Source organism: Pipistrellus kuhlii, unplaced genomic scaffold, assembly GCF_014108245.1.
Source record: "Pipistrellus kuhlii isolate mPipKuh1 unplaced genomic scaffold, mPipKuh1.p scaffold_m20_p_23, whole genome shotgun sequence".
Lineage (NCBI taxonomy): Eukaryota > Metazoa > Chordata > Mammalia > Chiroptera > Vespertilionidae > Pipistrellus > Pipistrellus kuhlii.
In genome coordinates this window covers 7262709-7278340 of record NW_023425522.1, presented here as the reverse complement: position 1 = coordinate 7278340, position 15632 = coordinate 7262709, and the positions used below count along the sequence as shown (strand labels likewise).

The window sequence follows — 15632 nt, the reverse complement described above, 5'->3', positions numbered from 1 at the left end:
GAGGCCCTAGCTTCAAGTCTGTGGTTCCCCAAAGGCCAGAAATCCCCATTTCCAGTGCAACGTGACACACCTCAGAGGATGCACAGACCACTGCTCCCCAGAACACATCCCTATGCCTAACTGGCCTGATGGTATACAGCCTGAGTGGTTTCCACCATGTCACTGCTGTGTGATCTCAGGCAAATATGCAGTTCTCGGAGTGTCGGCTTCCTCATCTGTAAAATGAGAATAGCACTGCTACCCACAGGGTTGCTGCAAGTATCCAATATAATACTGTACACAAACCAGGAAGAACAGTTCTTGGAACAGAGCAGGCAACCAGTATGCATTGCCAATTTTATGGAGTTTTCCCCCTACAACAGAATTTCTGATAATAAAAGGCATCACTAGAATCAATTTCATCGAGACTTTTAAAAATATTTTTTAATATTTTTGTTACTCCTCACCAGAGGACATTTTTTTTTCCTCATTGATTTTTAGAGAGAGTGAAAGGGAGGGGGAGGAGACAGAGAGAATGAGAAACATCAATGTGAAAGAGACACATCAATCGGTTGCCTCCCGTACGCACCCCAACTGGGGCATGGATTGAGCCCGTAACCAAGGCACATGCCTTTGACCAGAATTGAACCTGGGACCCTTCAGTCTATGAGCTGACGCTCTAACCACTGAGAAAACTGGCTAGGGCAAGAGACTTTTTTTTTTAGTATTAAGTTCTTCCCTCCAAATCAAAATAACTCCAATTCAAAGTCAGTATTTTATTTATCAAAGAACTAAAATATTCTGCTTTCCTGTAATGATGTTGATCAAATGTCTGACCTGAAATTAGCATGTAGACAAATCTAACACTGAAGAACCCTGTGACGTGTAACAATGAGTACAGAATTTAATTATATTTGACGTTAATAAAAAATGTTCTGTTTCCCTTCTAAAAAAAAAATAAATAAATAAAAAAAAAATAATAAAATATTCTGCTTTCAGACAGTTACCATGTATGCTCCATACCTTTCTTAAATCTGATTCCTAAAAATCAGCGGCTGCAAGAGACAATTATCAGAAAGAGCAGCTGTTTTAGAAAAAGACTTTCTAAGGTATTCCTATAAATAAAAAGATACACTAAGGGATTTACGTTTGATATGCAACAGCAATCTTTCAATTATGGTGTGCAACTATTTTAGGAATACACCTATGACACAGGCAAACGTCTACCGCTGGGTACAATCCTTAGCTCAGGTCTCAGACGTAGACACCAGAAGGCTGAGTAAGGACAGCTGAACATCGAGACAACTTTCCCTTTAGATGTACAAAACAAAGAAGGGCATTTAAATATGAAATCAAACCAAGTACAATTTTTCTAAGCTTCCTGGAGGGCTCCAAGTGCTGAGAAAGTTCAAGTACGTGTCGTCAGTGAGGAGTGTCAGGAGTGGGCACATAATGAATGCTCCAACCAGCGTGGCAGCCAGAACAGGGGCCAGGTGCAGAACCCAAGTGCCCTCTGGAGCCCATCTCAGCCTCCCAGACACACACTGTTGGCCATGCCTTCGAGCCTCTTAGGTTTAATGTATTCTCCACCACGAAGCGATTCAGAATTATTCTTCTCCCCGAAGTCATGCAATTTCCTCTCCTTTCTCACCAAAAACGCTTCCTCAATAAGAAGCAGAGTGTTATTACTTCAGGTTGTTGTTGCTTTTAGACTGAAGAAATGTCAGGCATGTTCTTTTCGGAGTGATTTAAACAGCTCTAGTGAAAGAACTAGAAAAGAAAGAACGAGGATGCTAAAATATGAATCATCCGCCCGGCTGTCCACCGGAGTAGCCGGCCATGGCAACGCCACGTCTGCTGGCCCCGCGGCCACATCGCGGCCCGGGCCGCGCGCTCCCCTTCCTGAACCTGTGGAGCAGGCTCAGGAAGGAATGTGCCTCGCTGAACCCCCGCTAGCCAATCAAAACCAGAAGGTTCCAAGCTCGGTGACTAATATCAGAAATGAATTGTGCGTGGTGAAAAGGGAACTTTGTGCAGCGGAGAAATTTATGCCCTGAGAGCAGCCGTATCACAGGTGTGCGGGATCACCTGCAGAAACTGAACTTTCGGAGAGGCAGAGTTCAAACATTTCTTCAAGCAGCACGCCTGTCATCGCCCAGGGCGGAAAGCTAAATCGCGTCCTGCGGTGACTGAGTGCAGCACAGCAGGGCTGCCACGCACTGGGGGCTGCCAGGACCCAACGCAGCCATCCCTGTGCTAAGCACTGCGTAAGCCCCATGCTAGGAGGCTGATCCTCACAGCCCGCAGGCCAGTGTCATCCCCCCTGGTCCGCAGGGAAGGCAGCATGGGACGATGAGGCCCACTGCTCTAGGTCACACAGCTAGAGGAGGAGGGGTGGAGGAGGGAAGGGGGCTCTCTCTCCAATCCCAAAGGCTTTGTTCTTATTCTTTAACCCCTTTCTCATGCCCTAAATTTCTTAGAAGAAGATTTTTAAAAATCTGGGGAAATTACATGAATAGGGACTGGCTGAGCAGAATGGTCTTGAAAGTATGGGGGTGGGGTGGGCACCTATTTCCAGAGTGGATTATATTCATTAATAACCGTGGGAGATAAATTAAGTACAAAATTAAAGACATTTTGGCCGCTGAGAGGGACTAACATTTTTTAAAATATATATTTTTATTGATTTCAGAGGAGAAGGGAGAGGGAAAGAGAGATAGAAACATCAATGATGACAGAGAATTGTCAATTGGCTGCCTCCTGCATGCCCCCTACTGGGGACTGAGCCCACAACCTAGGCAGTATCCTGACCGGGAACTGAACCCTGACCAAAGTGTTATAGACCTGTGTCCACTATGCCTTTATCCCCTCTCCCTTGGCCCAGCAGAGTTCACAAGCTCATGGTGTGGCCCAATGTTCCACGCAAAGAGGAGAATCTCAACTCAACAAACCCTCACTAACCACCTGCGAAGCACCAGGCACCGTGATGATAATGGCTTCACGCATGCCAGGCAGTGTGCTCTTTATGCTTTATCTCATTTAATCCTCACCAAACCCTGGGAGATGAGTACCACTATCTGCCCACTTTAAAAATGAAACAACTGCCCAGGCTCAGTGGATAGAGCATAAGCTTACAGACTGAAAGATCCCAGGTTCAATTCTGGTCGAGGGCACATACCTCAGTTGCTGGTTCACTCCCAGTGCCTGACCTGGATGTGTGTGGGAGGCAACCAGTCAATGTCTCTCTCACATGAATCTCTCTCTCTCTCTCTCTCTCTCTCTCTCTCTCTCTCTCTCTCTCTCTCCTCTCTCTCTTTCTCTCTCTCTCCCTCTCTCCCTCTCCCTCTTCTACTCTCTCTAAAAAGCAATGGAAAAAATAACCTCAGAGAAGGATTAATCAATAAATCCTATATAATAAAAGGCTAATATGCAAATTGTCCCCTGGACTGGGAATTCGACTAAGAGTTCCACCAGGGGCTGGGGCCGGCTGGTCAACCTCCCAAGTCCCCTCTCCCAAGCCAGACCGGCCCAGCCCAATTGGCCCCATCAGCTCCGATCAAGCAGGCTGGCCAGACCCCACCCGGGCACAATTTCATGCACCGGGCCTCTGGTAAATACATAAACAACTAAGTAAATAAAAATGAAACAGCTGAGGCATGCAGGAGAGTTAAGTACTTTGCCCGAGCCTCATGCTTAATTGCTAAGGCTGTGCTGCAGGCTCCGTGGAATGAAACACAGTGCCCAGCATCCAGATGGCACAATCACGTGAAGATAAAGAGAGGTTTCCCCAGCTCCAGGGCTGAGGAACAGGCTGAGTACCCACTCCCTCCCCGACTGAGGACACAGTAACTGTGGAAAACCTCCAGGCGGCCTTTTTCTTCCGAAGAGCGGGAAGGGGGCGTGGTTACCTGTGGGAAGAGAAGAGCTTCCCAGAGGGGGGCTCACTTGGGAAAAGGAAGAGGGGACAGGGAAGAAAAAGCAACAACATGGGAATATCCCAAACTGAGACCCCACACACACCCCTGCTTCTCTGAAAGCAGAATCCCTCTTCCCGGAGAAGGGGAAGCTGCGCTCACCCCACCCTGCAGAGTGACTCAGGGCCGAGAAGACGCCAGTAAGAATCACCTGCTCTTACCCCTCCCACCTTCCTCCCGTCCTCCCCCCCTTCGTCCGCTGGTTCCAGATGGCAGAGTCCAGGGGTCACCCCTCGGCTGGTGGCAGTCTTGTCCGGGCCCTTCATCCGGCACAGTAAGGCCCATCCCACACCCTCTATCACAGTTTAGCACGGAAAGGCTCCTGAGTGGATGGCAGATACAGAAAACACTTCTGGGAAAGGAGATACTTCGTTATATTTAAAAGAGAGCATTAAAGCTGTTCCTAAGGAAATTCATCTTATTTCCAACTGAATTAGTTTCTTGTGGAGAAGTTTATTGTCTCCAATTAAAACTCTGCTCATTTTATCTTTCTCTTAATTAATTAGTAGTAAGACTTACCAATGTGTGAAATTTTTAAAAGAATAAAACTATAAAGTCTAACTGGTTGTTTTTTTTTTCTTTTCATTTTTTTTTTCTTTTTTTATTAATCCTCACCAGAGGATATTTTTCCATTGATTTTTAGAGAAAGTGGAAGGGAAAGAGGGAGGAGGAAAGAGAGAAACATCTATGTGAGAGAGACACATTGATTGGTTGCCTCCCACACAGGCTCCACAGGGGGGCCAGGGATCAAACCCGAAACCCAGGTGCATGCCTTTGAACTGGAATCGAACCCATGACCCTTTTGTGAAGGGGGGTGTGGGGGGTTAGGTGCACACAATACTCTAACCATTTAACGTCACTGGCCAGGGCTGGTTTTCCTTTTTAAAGTAAAAAGGGTGCTAAAGATGCAGTTAGAACATTGTTGTATCTAAAATAAAGCAAACAATCATTTCTACTGGGTTTGGGCTTTTTATTCTTATTTCCCAAGTACCCGAAGAGAACCCTTTATGTCTGCTGACAGACTCCAACTGTTTCTGAACAACGATAACTGAGTAATAACTTTTAAGCGCAGAGGCCCTGAAATATACAGCTCCCATAACAATGCTCAGTGAACTATGAAGGGTAAAGAAAAGGAACAACGTTCCACATTTTCACCCCAACTACTAACAAAGCTCTGCTTAGAAATAGGGGAGAGGCCGTATACTGACTTATTTCCCAGGATTTATAAACATCTTTCCAAAGGTTGGGCTGGGTCAATCACTTCCAGAGACTGCATTCTAGTTTACTCCTGCTCCACGACCTGCTGATTTCTCCTTACTCCGCAGACCTAGAGGTGTCCAAGTGCTTAAAGCTGGCCCGCTGTGTGACGGACCCCAAAGCAGGGGCTCCACCAGTCCCCCTTCCAGGAAGGGCTGTCCGCCCTCAATGTTGGGAATGCTGCCAGCAGCTGGCCTCAGGCCCTCGGTCGCCGTAGGTACTTACTCTCTCAAGGGCACAGAGTGCTTGCCAGAGGACACACTCTTCCCAGGGTCCTCCATCTTCACCAGGAGCGGGGTGGTGTAAAGGCCCAGGCCTGTGGGCGCAGCATGGGCCAACTCCGACAGACCACATGGCTCTAGAACACATGTGTCAAACACAAGGCCCGCGGGCCAAATCCGTCCCGCCAGGCCTTGCAATGTGGCCCGCCCCTCGCTGTCATCACTGCACTCCGCTGCGTTTCCATCACAATGACAGTTTATGACTGTTCAGTAAACCATTCGGCCCGCGATTTAGGCTGGATTTTAGATTTTGGCCCCTTCTCTGATTGAGTTCGACACCCCTACTCTAGAACAAACTTCCCCTGGGGGTGGCTGAGGCGGTCTGCGAGCTCAGCTTCTCCTGCCTATCCTGCTCGCGTGGTCCCCCTCTCACAGGTGTTGATCCCACAGGAAATCCCTAATCAACAGCCCGCATACTCAACTCCCCTCTGCCTGTGCTCCCAACAGAATCTCGTCTGGAACTCAAGGCCTCTATGGATAAGAAAAAGATAGCCCATTTTCAAGATAAGCGGCACAATTTGAATGAAGAGGCTGGGAAAAAACTTTATTAATTATCTTAGTACTCTTCCTCCTCTATTTGACCTACACTCCAAGGGGCTTTAAAATTCAACCTAGGCCCAGCCTGTGTGGTTCAGTGCTTGAGCATCGACCTATGAACCAGGAGGCTACAGTTTGATTCCTGGTCAGGGCACATGCCCAGCGTGTGGGCTCGAACCCCAGTAAGGGGTGTGCAGGAAGCAGACAACCGATGATTCTCATCATTGATGTTTCTATCTCCCTCTTCCTTCCTCTCTGAAATCAATAAAAAATAGAAAATTTTTTAAAATTCAACCTAGAACAAGACTGAACAGCTCAACCTGGGTTGGTCTTTTGCATTATTGCAGGTATTGGAGCACAGCAGAATTCTCGGGGAGGCACGCTGAGATACCTGGTCAGTCCACAAATGTCCTGAGCAGAGTAAGTAGTACTGCTACCTAGTATGTTAGTGTGTTGTGAGCACTCAGACCATCAGATATGTTCCTATTCACATCTCAGCCTAAGCCCACATCAGTCTGTCTCTGTCTCTCTCCTTCTCTCTCTGTCTCTCTCTCTCTGTCTCTCTCTCTCTCTCTCTCACACACACACACACACACACACACACACACACACACACACACACACTCCGTGCCACTCTCTTCCTTCACATCAGAAGCGGAGGCCTAACTATAGTGGTGCCATTCTGGTTACATGAACACAAGTGATATAAGATGAAAATCGAATACAATCACCTCCATAATTTACATCCCAAACCACTACTTCAAGCCCAATCTCTCCATGAGCCCATGGAAACATTTCCCATAAGCACAACTAGTTACTTCTTCCTAGATTCTCTGCCCATTTCTGAAAAGAAAAGGTACAAGAGAACGTCTTATTTTTAAAACAAAGCAAAATAAAAATGGCTACTCTTATGCTCTTTGATTGGATGACAAAATAAACCTGTAAAGGAGACTCACCCCACTCCCATCCCCAGGAACTGGCCAAGCTTAGGATAAGTTGGGGAGCACAGGCCCTCCCTGTGTCAGGGGTGAAGCCAGAATCAGAAGTGAGGGCCACGTCTGTGCAGAGAGCCTCCAGTGATCCCACCCAAGTGACTGAAAGAGGCACTGAAACACCCTGGGTGTCCTGGCGTTTATAAGGACCTCTGTGCTCAAGTGTGTTTGAGTGTAGCAAATAGACTACCAGAACATGTAAATAATGAAGGCCAGATTATACCCAAGAGCCCAAGAACTGTGACTCTCTTCCAAGTTAATAAAGCTACTGTGATTATCCCACCGCTTGTCTTTTTCCATATGAGCTGTAAACCTACTTTTGCCCACCCCTCTAGACACAGTCTAATTAGCTAGCTGTTTATTCTTTAATATACAATAAAAGCATTGAATGTCAACCTAATCAAATTGGCTGACAGAACACGTTTACCTTTGACCTCACTCCAGTTCCTACAGTGGACTGGTTTAAAACACTGAGAGCAAGTGCATTAATAATAAAGAGAAAATAAAAGGTCTTTATCACTGCATTCAACATGTGTTCTCTAAGGTTCCTCTCTCTCCTGGCGGTACGTCCAGTTGGAGAGAGAACATCGTGTCCCTGCCCAAAATAAACCGTCAGGACCGCGTCACCTTCCTGCGGCAGCTCTGTTACGGGTTCCAAATCAACTCAGACTTCTGCTCAGCAACTTCAGTTCCTTTCTCATGCTCCTTCCCCGCGAAGCACTTGGTTCCAATCAGACCACTTCCTTCCTGCCGCTTTGGTTTGTATTACCAAAGCTCTTCTGTCCTTTCACCACCCCATATGCAACACAACTCCCACTTTTAAAAGCACATTCTCGGAGACTCCCAAAGAGAAGTCAGGCTCGGCTAAAAGTCTTCAGTAATGAAACTGGCCCTCGAATGTTCTAGATGAAACTGGGGAGACACAAGTTTGTCTCCGGGGGTTTTCACTTCTCTTCTGCACCCCTTCCCTCCTGAAGAGCACACGCCTGCTTTTCCGAGGAACTAAGCGTCCTCCATCCCTTCGCACACCCGCCAACCCCAGCAAGTGTGATAACGGGACCAATAAATCATAGATGGTGTAGGCTAAGGTGACCAGACGTCCTGCTTTTGGCGTTTTAAAATTTGTCCCACGTCCCGTATCCCGCGTCTCGTGGTGTTTAAAAAAAAAAACACGCCGCGGGATAAATTGTTAAAAATCAGGACTGTCCCGCCAAAAGCGGGACGTCTGGTCATCTTAGTGTAGACCTCCTTCCAGAAAGGAGCTCACACAGCAGGCCTGACTGCTTTTCTTCGAAAGACCTGCTCACAAAGTGGGCTCTTGGCTGGGCGTTTGGGAGCTTGAATCTGGGGAGGGTTCCCATCGTTAACAAAGAGTGGTCACTGCTCCTAAATTGTATAAACAATATGGTTTATGCCGAACACCTGCTTTCCTTCTGAGCGTCTGGAATTTGGGCAGCTGCCCAATACCCTCGAAAAAGCCCTGGGCCCCACGTCCTCAATGAGCTTCCGGTTGGCAGCACTTCACAGGTGCTGCAGCGACGCGTGGTGAGGGGGGGTTAAGCACATCCTGTGTGACTCCCCTGGAAGAGGCCTCTGGCAGCTCCTGCCTGGTTTTCCCCACACCTCGCCCTTTGCCCCTTTCTCTTCGCTGATTTTGCTTTGTATCCTCTCACTGCAGCAAATTACAACCATGAGCACAACTAGAATCGATTTTTATTCGTGGAAGGTGTGTTTTAAAGGTCTTCATGGATAGTGAATTAGCAAACACTGCATCACTGTTCCTAAAGGATATATATATATACATATGTGTGTGTACATTTTATTTGTATGTACCATGTTTCCCCGAAAATAAGACATCCTCTGAAAATAAGACCTACTTACAGGTTTCCTTCTGAGTGAAATATAAGGCATCCCCCTGAAAACAAGCCCCCCCCCCCCTATGTTAAACATGAAAGATTTGGTCCACTGATTCTGAAAGAAATGGAGTCACAAAAAATTCACCAGGAAATTCAGGAATTGGATTGTTATGATGATGTTCCAGAAGATGATGACATGATTGTCATTGAATAAATGAGTAAATTCTTGATACTGTAGGATTCACAGTTTGTCTGGTTTGTGTTGACAACTCCCATACTACCGTACCATATACAGATAATAAATTTCCTTTATTTTCATTTAACAAATAAATGTGTACCGTATTCTTTTTCATGGAAAAATAAGACATGCCCTGAAAATAAGACCTAGCACATCTTTGGGAGCAAAAATTAATATAAGACACTCTTATTTTCGAGGAAACAGGGTAGCTACGTGTGTGTGTGTGTGTGTGTGTGTGTGTGTGTATCTACATATATATAACATATGCACTATATCTTAAATCCTAAAAACAACTCATTGTGGTAGATTATATACATATATATATATATATATATATATATATATATATATATATATATATTTTTTTTTTTTTTTTTTTTTTTTTTTTTTTTTTCCCAAGAGGGAAGACAAGGTTCAGGAGTGTTACTTTGGCTTGCTTGAGACCGCCCCCTAACAGGAGCCAGAACTGGGATTCAAACCCCACCTGACCAGCCTCCATCCTTAGGTCATCTCTGGGTAAGTGCAAGAATGAAAAGGCAGAGCACTGCCTTACTTGACCTTGGCTCGGAATGTGTGCAATGGATCACTCAAAATTTTCACCTCTGTACACACGCCCGTGAATAACTGCTGAAACACTGCAGGAATTGGTTTGGGGTTATGAATTTCAGTGAGTAGCAAATATAGACTGAGTTCTATGAGTCCTTCCAGCAAATCACCAAACGTGGGGGTGGCCTTGGGAACCCCTGACATAGCCGCCAAGAAGAACCCCAGGAGGTTCTTCTTGCAAAAACATCAAGGAGGAGGGAGGGACAATATTATCCTTGGGCCCAAGTGGCCGGAGGTTGAGCTTCCAGTGACAAGAGGTTGATCTGCTCTCTGCAGCGGTGATCACTGTGGCCTTTCCTCAGAGATGCTCTTTGGTCTCATGCTGGCCTTTTTGTCCTCCATTCTCCAGTTCAGCTGCCACAGCTGGCACGAAAGCCTCCCTCTTGGAAGCCAAATAGGAGCTGCGGTGAGCCCCAGGGGAAGGAGGCCTGATGAGTCAGTAGGCCGCCGTTCTGGACCTGAGGATAAATGCTCTTTTCCTTGACAACTATTTCCACAGCTTTTCCTCTGGAAAATCCTTGCCTCCCTCTCATTAGAACGCCTCTCAGCGTGGCCAAGGTGAAGACGAAGGCCTCGGCCTAGGAGGAGGGGATAGAGCAGGCACCAGCCTAAAAGGGAGAACTAAGTCCTGTGAGCCCAACCCAACTCACCATCAGTCACAGCCAGCCGCGAAGCCAGGTGACAAATGCTGTGCATGTGTCTGAATACCGTTCCTGTGCCCTCGCTGGTTTGGCTCAAGGGTCCCAGGTTGGATTCCAGTCAAGGGCACATGCCTGGGTTGCGGGCTCAGTCCCCAGTAGGGGGCGTGCAAGAGGCAGCCAATCAATAATTCTCTCTCATCATTGATGTTTCCATCTCTTTCTCCCTTCCTCTCTCTGAAATTAAATACATACATACATAAATATCGTTCTGCAGACTCGGCAAATGCAAAGGATATGGGTTCCTCATGTGCCCAGAGATTTGGGCAGCCCCACTGATGCAATGAAACTTCAGAAAAGCTCTTCAACACTGAGGTCTGGGAGCCTCTAGGCTGGAGGACTCAATGATGTGCTCTGGGAGGGTGACTTGCATGGAGAAGGCACACCCACCTCAACACCCACCCTGTCTACTCTACCGTTTGGCTTTCCTGAGATGTATCCTTTACAAGAAAATAAGTATAGCTTTGTCCTGCACTCTGTGATTCGTTCTCGTAAATTACTAAATCATAAATTACTAAACATTGGGAACCCAGTGTTTGCAGCCAGCAGGCAGAAGTGATTGGGGACGCCGAGACTTGCAGCCGGCATCAGAAGGGACAACAGTCTTTTGGGATTGAGCCCTTAAACCTGTGGAATCTGACATTAACTCCAGGTAGTGAATTGAATTAAATGACTGGTGTCCGAAAATTGTTGGGATGACACAACTGCTCTTACTTCTCTCTCCTCTCTCTCTCTCTCTCTCTCTCTCTCTCTCTCTCTCTCTCTCTCTCTCTCTCTCTCTCTCTCTCTCTGTCTCTCTCTCTCTTTCCCTCTCTCTCTCCTCCCCCCGTCCCCCACCAGCAGCCCCATTACTATAAACCAATCCCTCCCTATAGATGAATAATGAATGTTCTGATGACCGATTTTATATTCACCACATACTTAATAGTACCATTAAATGCATAGAAAATAATCACCTAGCATAGCTCTAACTGTCTTATCTTTAGGCAAATTCATCTCTAAACACATCAGATGATAACTTGCAGGTATTACTCAAACCACAAAACCCTAGAAAACAAGACTAATTACAAACTTGTTTAATTGAAGCTTCCAGAACACGTTTCAGCAAAACACCTTCTATAGATACCATGACCTCATAAAAAATATAAACCCACTTTGAGCTCAAGACAGTAGCGTAAGCCTACAGAGCTGCCCCTTCCTTCCCGAGACACAGTGAGATGCCAATAACGATGTTTGTGAAAGAATGAACCTGTGGCGGCACTGAAAACACGGAGTGCTCTCAGTAAATAGGTCAGCATAAAGTCTTTCTTTAAAAAATGAAGATAATTGGGACTGTATTGACAAACAAAAATCAAAACAGAGATAGAGACAGGGGTTCTATTTTCCTAACAGAACCTGGAGAGTCTCCCAGCTTGGAGTCCACTGTGACTGGGCACCAAAATGGTCCACAACATGGTTGCCGGGCAGGAATCGGCGCAGTGGAGGGAGAGTCATGCACAGAGCAGCTGAGCCAGTGGCCCTCACCCCTGCCCTGTCTGTGGGCCTGGTCTACAGGGATTGGGACGAAACCAGCTCTGTGACATCCCCCAAAAGGTCCCGGATTGTGAGAGGGTAGTTCTCAGGTGATGCACCCTGGAATCAGGCTCCCTCTTCTCTACGGTGTGTCACCTGAGAACCCAGCTGCCAAGTCTCCACAGCACAGCAGCTCCTGTGTTGAGCGTCTGTCCCCTGGTGGCCAGTGAACATCACAGCTATCAGTCGGAGTGTCTACCCCCTGGTGGTTATTGTGCATCATAGCTACTGGTCAGTCGGTCAGATGATTGCTTAGACTTTTATATATATAGATTATCGGATTATTTTCCATACAAACCACGGTAAGCCTCCTTTTGCCCATCCCTGTATGTCATCTAATATTTCCATGTGTTTGGAAAAGGGAGTGGTGGGAATATATAGAGTTAATAATAAAAAATACATTTCGTGCACACTGTCCTAAGAGCTTCATGTATTAACTCATTTCATCTTCATAACAACACTATAAAATAGGCACTAAAGTCCCCATGTTAGAGACAAGATAGCTAGGACAGAGAAAGAGGAAGTGACTTGTTCAAGGTCTCAAGGTCACATGGCTAATATGTATCAGAGGCAGTTACCCCTTACTTGCTAACTACCCCTGTGATATTCATTTGTGCTGTTCAACCAATATTGTTGGTGCTCCTCCCCCCACAACAAGATGCATGAGTATGTTTATACCTCCTAGTATCATCACTGGCGGGGGCACAGGATTACCTCTGAGCAGTGAGTTGTAAATGAAATTGGCACATCCCTTCTGGGCCAGAGCATATAACTGCAGGAACAAGACCCTCCAGAGCTCTCTTGCGCTCTGGCACAGTGACCAGCAATGTTTGAAATGGCGGCTATTCTGTCAGCCAGGGATCTTAAGTAGCTATGCCCATCACTGACCCAACCTGAGTTGGTTTTCCATTCTTGCTATAAACACACTCATCACAAGTCTGCCGTGAGCTAACACCAGGTGACAGCAGGGCTGCATTCCTTTCTGGAGGCTCTAGGGGAGAATTAAATCTCCTGGCCTTTTCCAGCTCCGAAAGGCTGCTGGCATTCCTTGGCTTGTGGCCCCCTCTACCATCTTCAATGCCAGCAACAGTAGATGGAGCCCTTCGCACATTATATTACTCTGAGCTCTAACTTCTACCTCCGTCTTCCACTTTTAAGGGCCTCTGTGATTACACTGGACCTACCCAGATAATCCAGAATAATTGTCCTAAGGTCAGCTGATTTAGCAACCTTAATTCCATGGGTGACCTGATGCACCTTGGCCATGGAACCTAACATCTTCACAGGTTCTAATATGTAGACGACCTTTTTTGGGGGACGGGGTATGTGTACTCTTCTGCCTACCACAGTACTTTATACCAATCACATCAGCTCTTCTGGGGTGATGCCCAAGCATCAATACTGTCTGTAGGTCCCCAGATAATTTCAATGTGCTGACAAGTTTGAGAACCAGGGCCCTTGTGGAGTATGTGGAGAGAATACACTTAGTCCTCTACTTTCATATTGCCTCTCGTGTTTGCATGACAGATATAAACCCCACACATGCACTGAAGAACATCGCACAGTTACATACCCACGCATCTGCCATCCTAGTCGCAGTCGGAGACTCTGTTCATCATATTTTAACCCCATCCTCTTCGTTTCCTCCCTGCCTCCCAGGCCTCATCTTCTTTCTAGCCCCAGATGCGTGCATGTGTGTACATAGACAAACATGAGGTATTTTTCCATTCGCTGCCAAAATAAGCTATTCTCCCCGTGGTGGCCTCCCAGAGAGACAGAGTTACGCTGGTGGTTTTCCAACATGCACATTTGCTCCTCAGAAATGGGGCAGAGTCAGCCATTTTCTTTCAGAGGAACCGAGAGGCTCTGAGGATAAAAATTATATCCCTGCTCGCACTATAATCAGCCGCTTTTGTATCTGTAGGTGTTGAGAACAGGGCTGCGGCCCCCACCGGACTGTTCCTGTGATCTGAGTGTGCACCAAGGAATCTGGACAGCGGAGGACACCGCTTTTGCTGTAAATCTCTCTATTTGATTTACTGACCTACTGAATTATCCTCTTGGTTTTCATTAAATGAGAAAAACAATAGGGTAAGATAAAGGCCAACCAGGCCATTTTGGAATCAAGTATCAAAACCTTACTAACAAAATGCATTGTACTTAGAACATAACCACAAAGCTGAAGGGTCAAATTACCATCAATTTAGAAATTCAGTTCCAATCTCCTCACACAGAATAAAAAGGGCCTGACCAACTCCAGGGATCATCCTGTTCATATGTCAGCGACCAAGCCTAAAGAGGGCCAGGGTGAGCAGGTTAGTGGCAAGGGGGAGGGGAGACCGAAGTGTGCAGTGGACCTGGGGCTGGTCGCTGGTGAAGGTGTGGGTCGGCAGGAGAGAGCAGCGGAGGCCAAACCAAGGTTGCCTCACACAACAGAGTTTAGTACTTCAGTTCCAGGAGAACTGCAGGGAGGCTGGGCACAGAGGACTCCCTCCATCAGACTTCCCAGACACTGGTCATAATGAAGAACTGTGATGCTGGTTTACTAGAAATGGCCTTCAAGTTCATGCTCAGGAGGAAAAAGCCTTTTGAAAGGAACACAAACAAGAAAATAAACGGGACTGAGCCGACTGAAGTAGGTGTTGCTGAGACCTAATTCTGGCATTGGCCAAACCTTCAAGCAGGGGTGGGGAACCTCTGGTCCTTGGGCCGTATAAGGCCCAAGAAATCACTTGGTCTGGCCCTGCCAAGGTATTAGGGGTGAGTTAACTAAATGTCTGACCAAATACAGCAGGCTAATCTTTAAGTTGATAATTCTGTATGGCCCATGAACGATGTTATAAATGTCCACATGGCCCTTGGCAGAAAAAAAGGTTCCCCTCCCCTGCCAAAGTCAGCACCACAAAGAGCCACAGGCAAAGTTCTGGTGGGTAAAACAGCTGTTTCACCAGTCTCTGCCAGTGTGTGCCAGTCCCCATCATTCTTTTTGATGCTCAAATATCCCAAATTCGGCCAATCCTCTTTATACATCTTTGCGCCTTTCCTTTCCTGAAAGAAACCAAGGTGATAAGGAAGACCGCTGTCTCAAAAGCATCAATACTGGGTTTGAGGAGACCAGTGTGTCCTTTGAAAGAACTGCTATGCTCCCTGAATGACCAAATGATCAGAGATTTCATATACTTACCAGTGAGCTACTGTTATTAAGGTGTGTTAGAGCCCGTCAGCTGAATTTTTATGCTGAAAGGTTAGGAAGGTAATGTGATAGGCTGAATAATAAGTATATACCCTCATCCTGATCCCTGAAATCTGTGAATGTTACCTTATATGGCAAAGGGACTCTGCAGGTGTGTTAATAAGGATAAAAAAAGGGGGAAGGATTAAGATATAAAATTGCCAGCTACAAAAATAGTCACAGGAATGTAAGGTGCAACATAGGGAATACAGTCAATAATACTGAAGTAACTGTGTATGCTATCAGGTGGGTACTAGACTTATCAGGGTGGTCCCTTCGTAAGCTATATAAATAACTAATCCCTACGCTGACCTCCTGAAACTAATAGAATATTGTATGTCAACTGTAATCAAAAAAAATTAATTATTAATCAATTAATTAAAGATAGGAGATTATCCTGGATTATGTGG

General features: G+C 46.3%; 1 protein-coding gene and 1 non-coding gene across 7 annotated transcripts in view; one reads left to right on the top strand and one right to left on the bottom strand.

The window, feature by feature from the left end:
• The window catches only part of STX8 (syntaxin 8), a 218425-nt gene that overhangs the window by 152786 nt on the left and 50007 nt on the right, over nucleotides 1-15632 (bottom strand). The window contains exon 7 of one of the 6 annotated variants that reach the window (XM_036452227.2): nucleotides 1688-1749. The exons of the other annotated variants lie outside the window; for them this stretch is intronic. Coding sequence (XP_036308120.1) covers nucleotides 1703-1749 — 47 coding nt within the window. The 3' untranslated portion in view covers nucleotides 1688-1702. Of the gene's footprint in view, nucleotides 1-1687; nucleotides 1750-15632 lie in introns of those variants that run through there. 6 annotated transcript variants of the gene reach the window in all.
• LOC118727073 lies at nucleotides 789-853 on the top strand. The gene has a single exon (XR_004990486.1). It is a non-coding gene; the product is annotated as a small nucleolar RNA SNORD78 (small nucleolar RNA).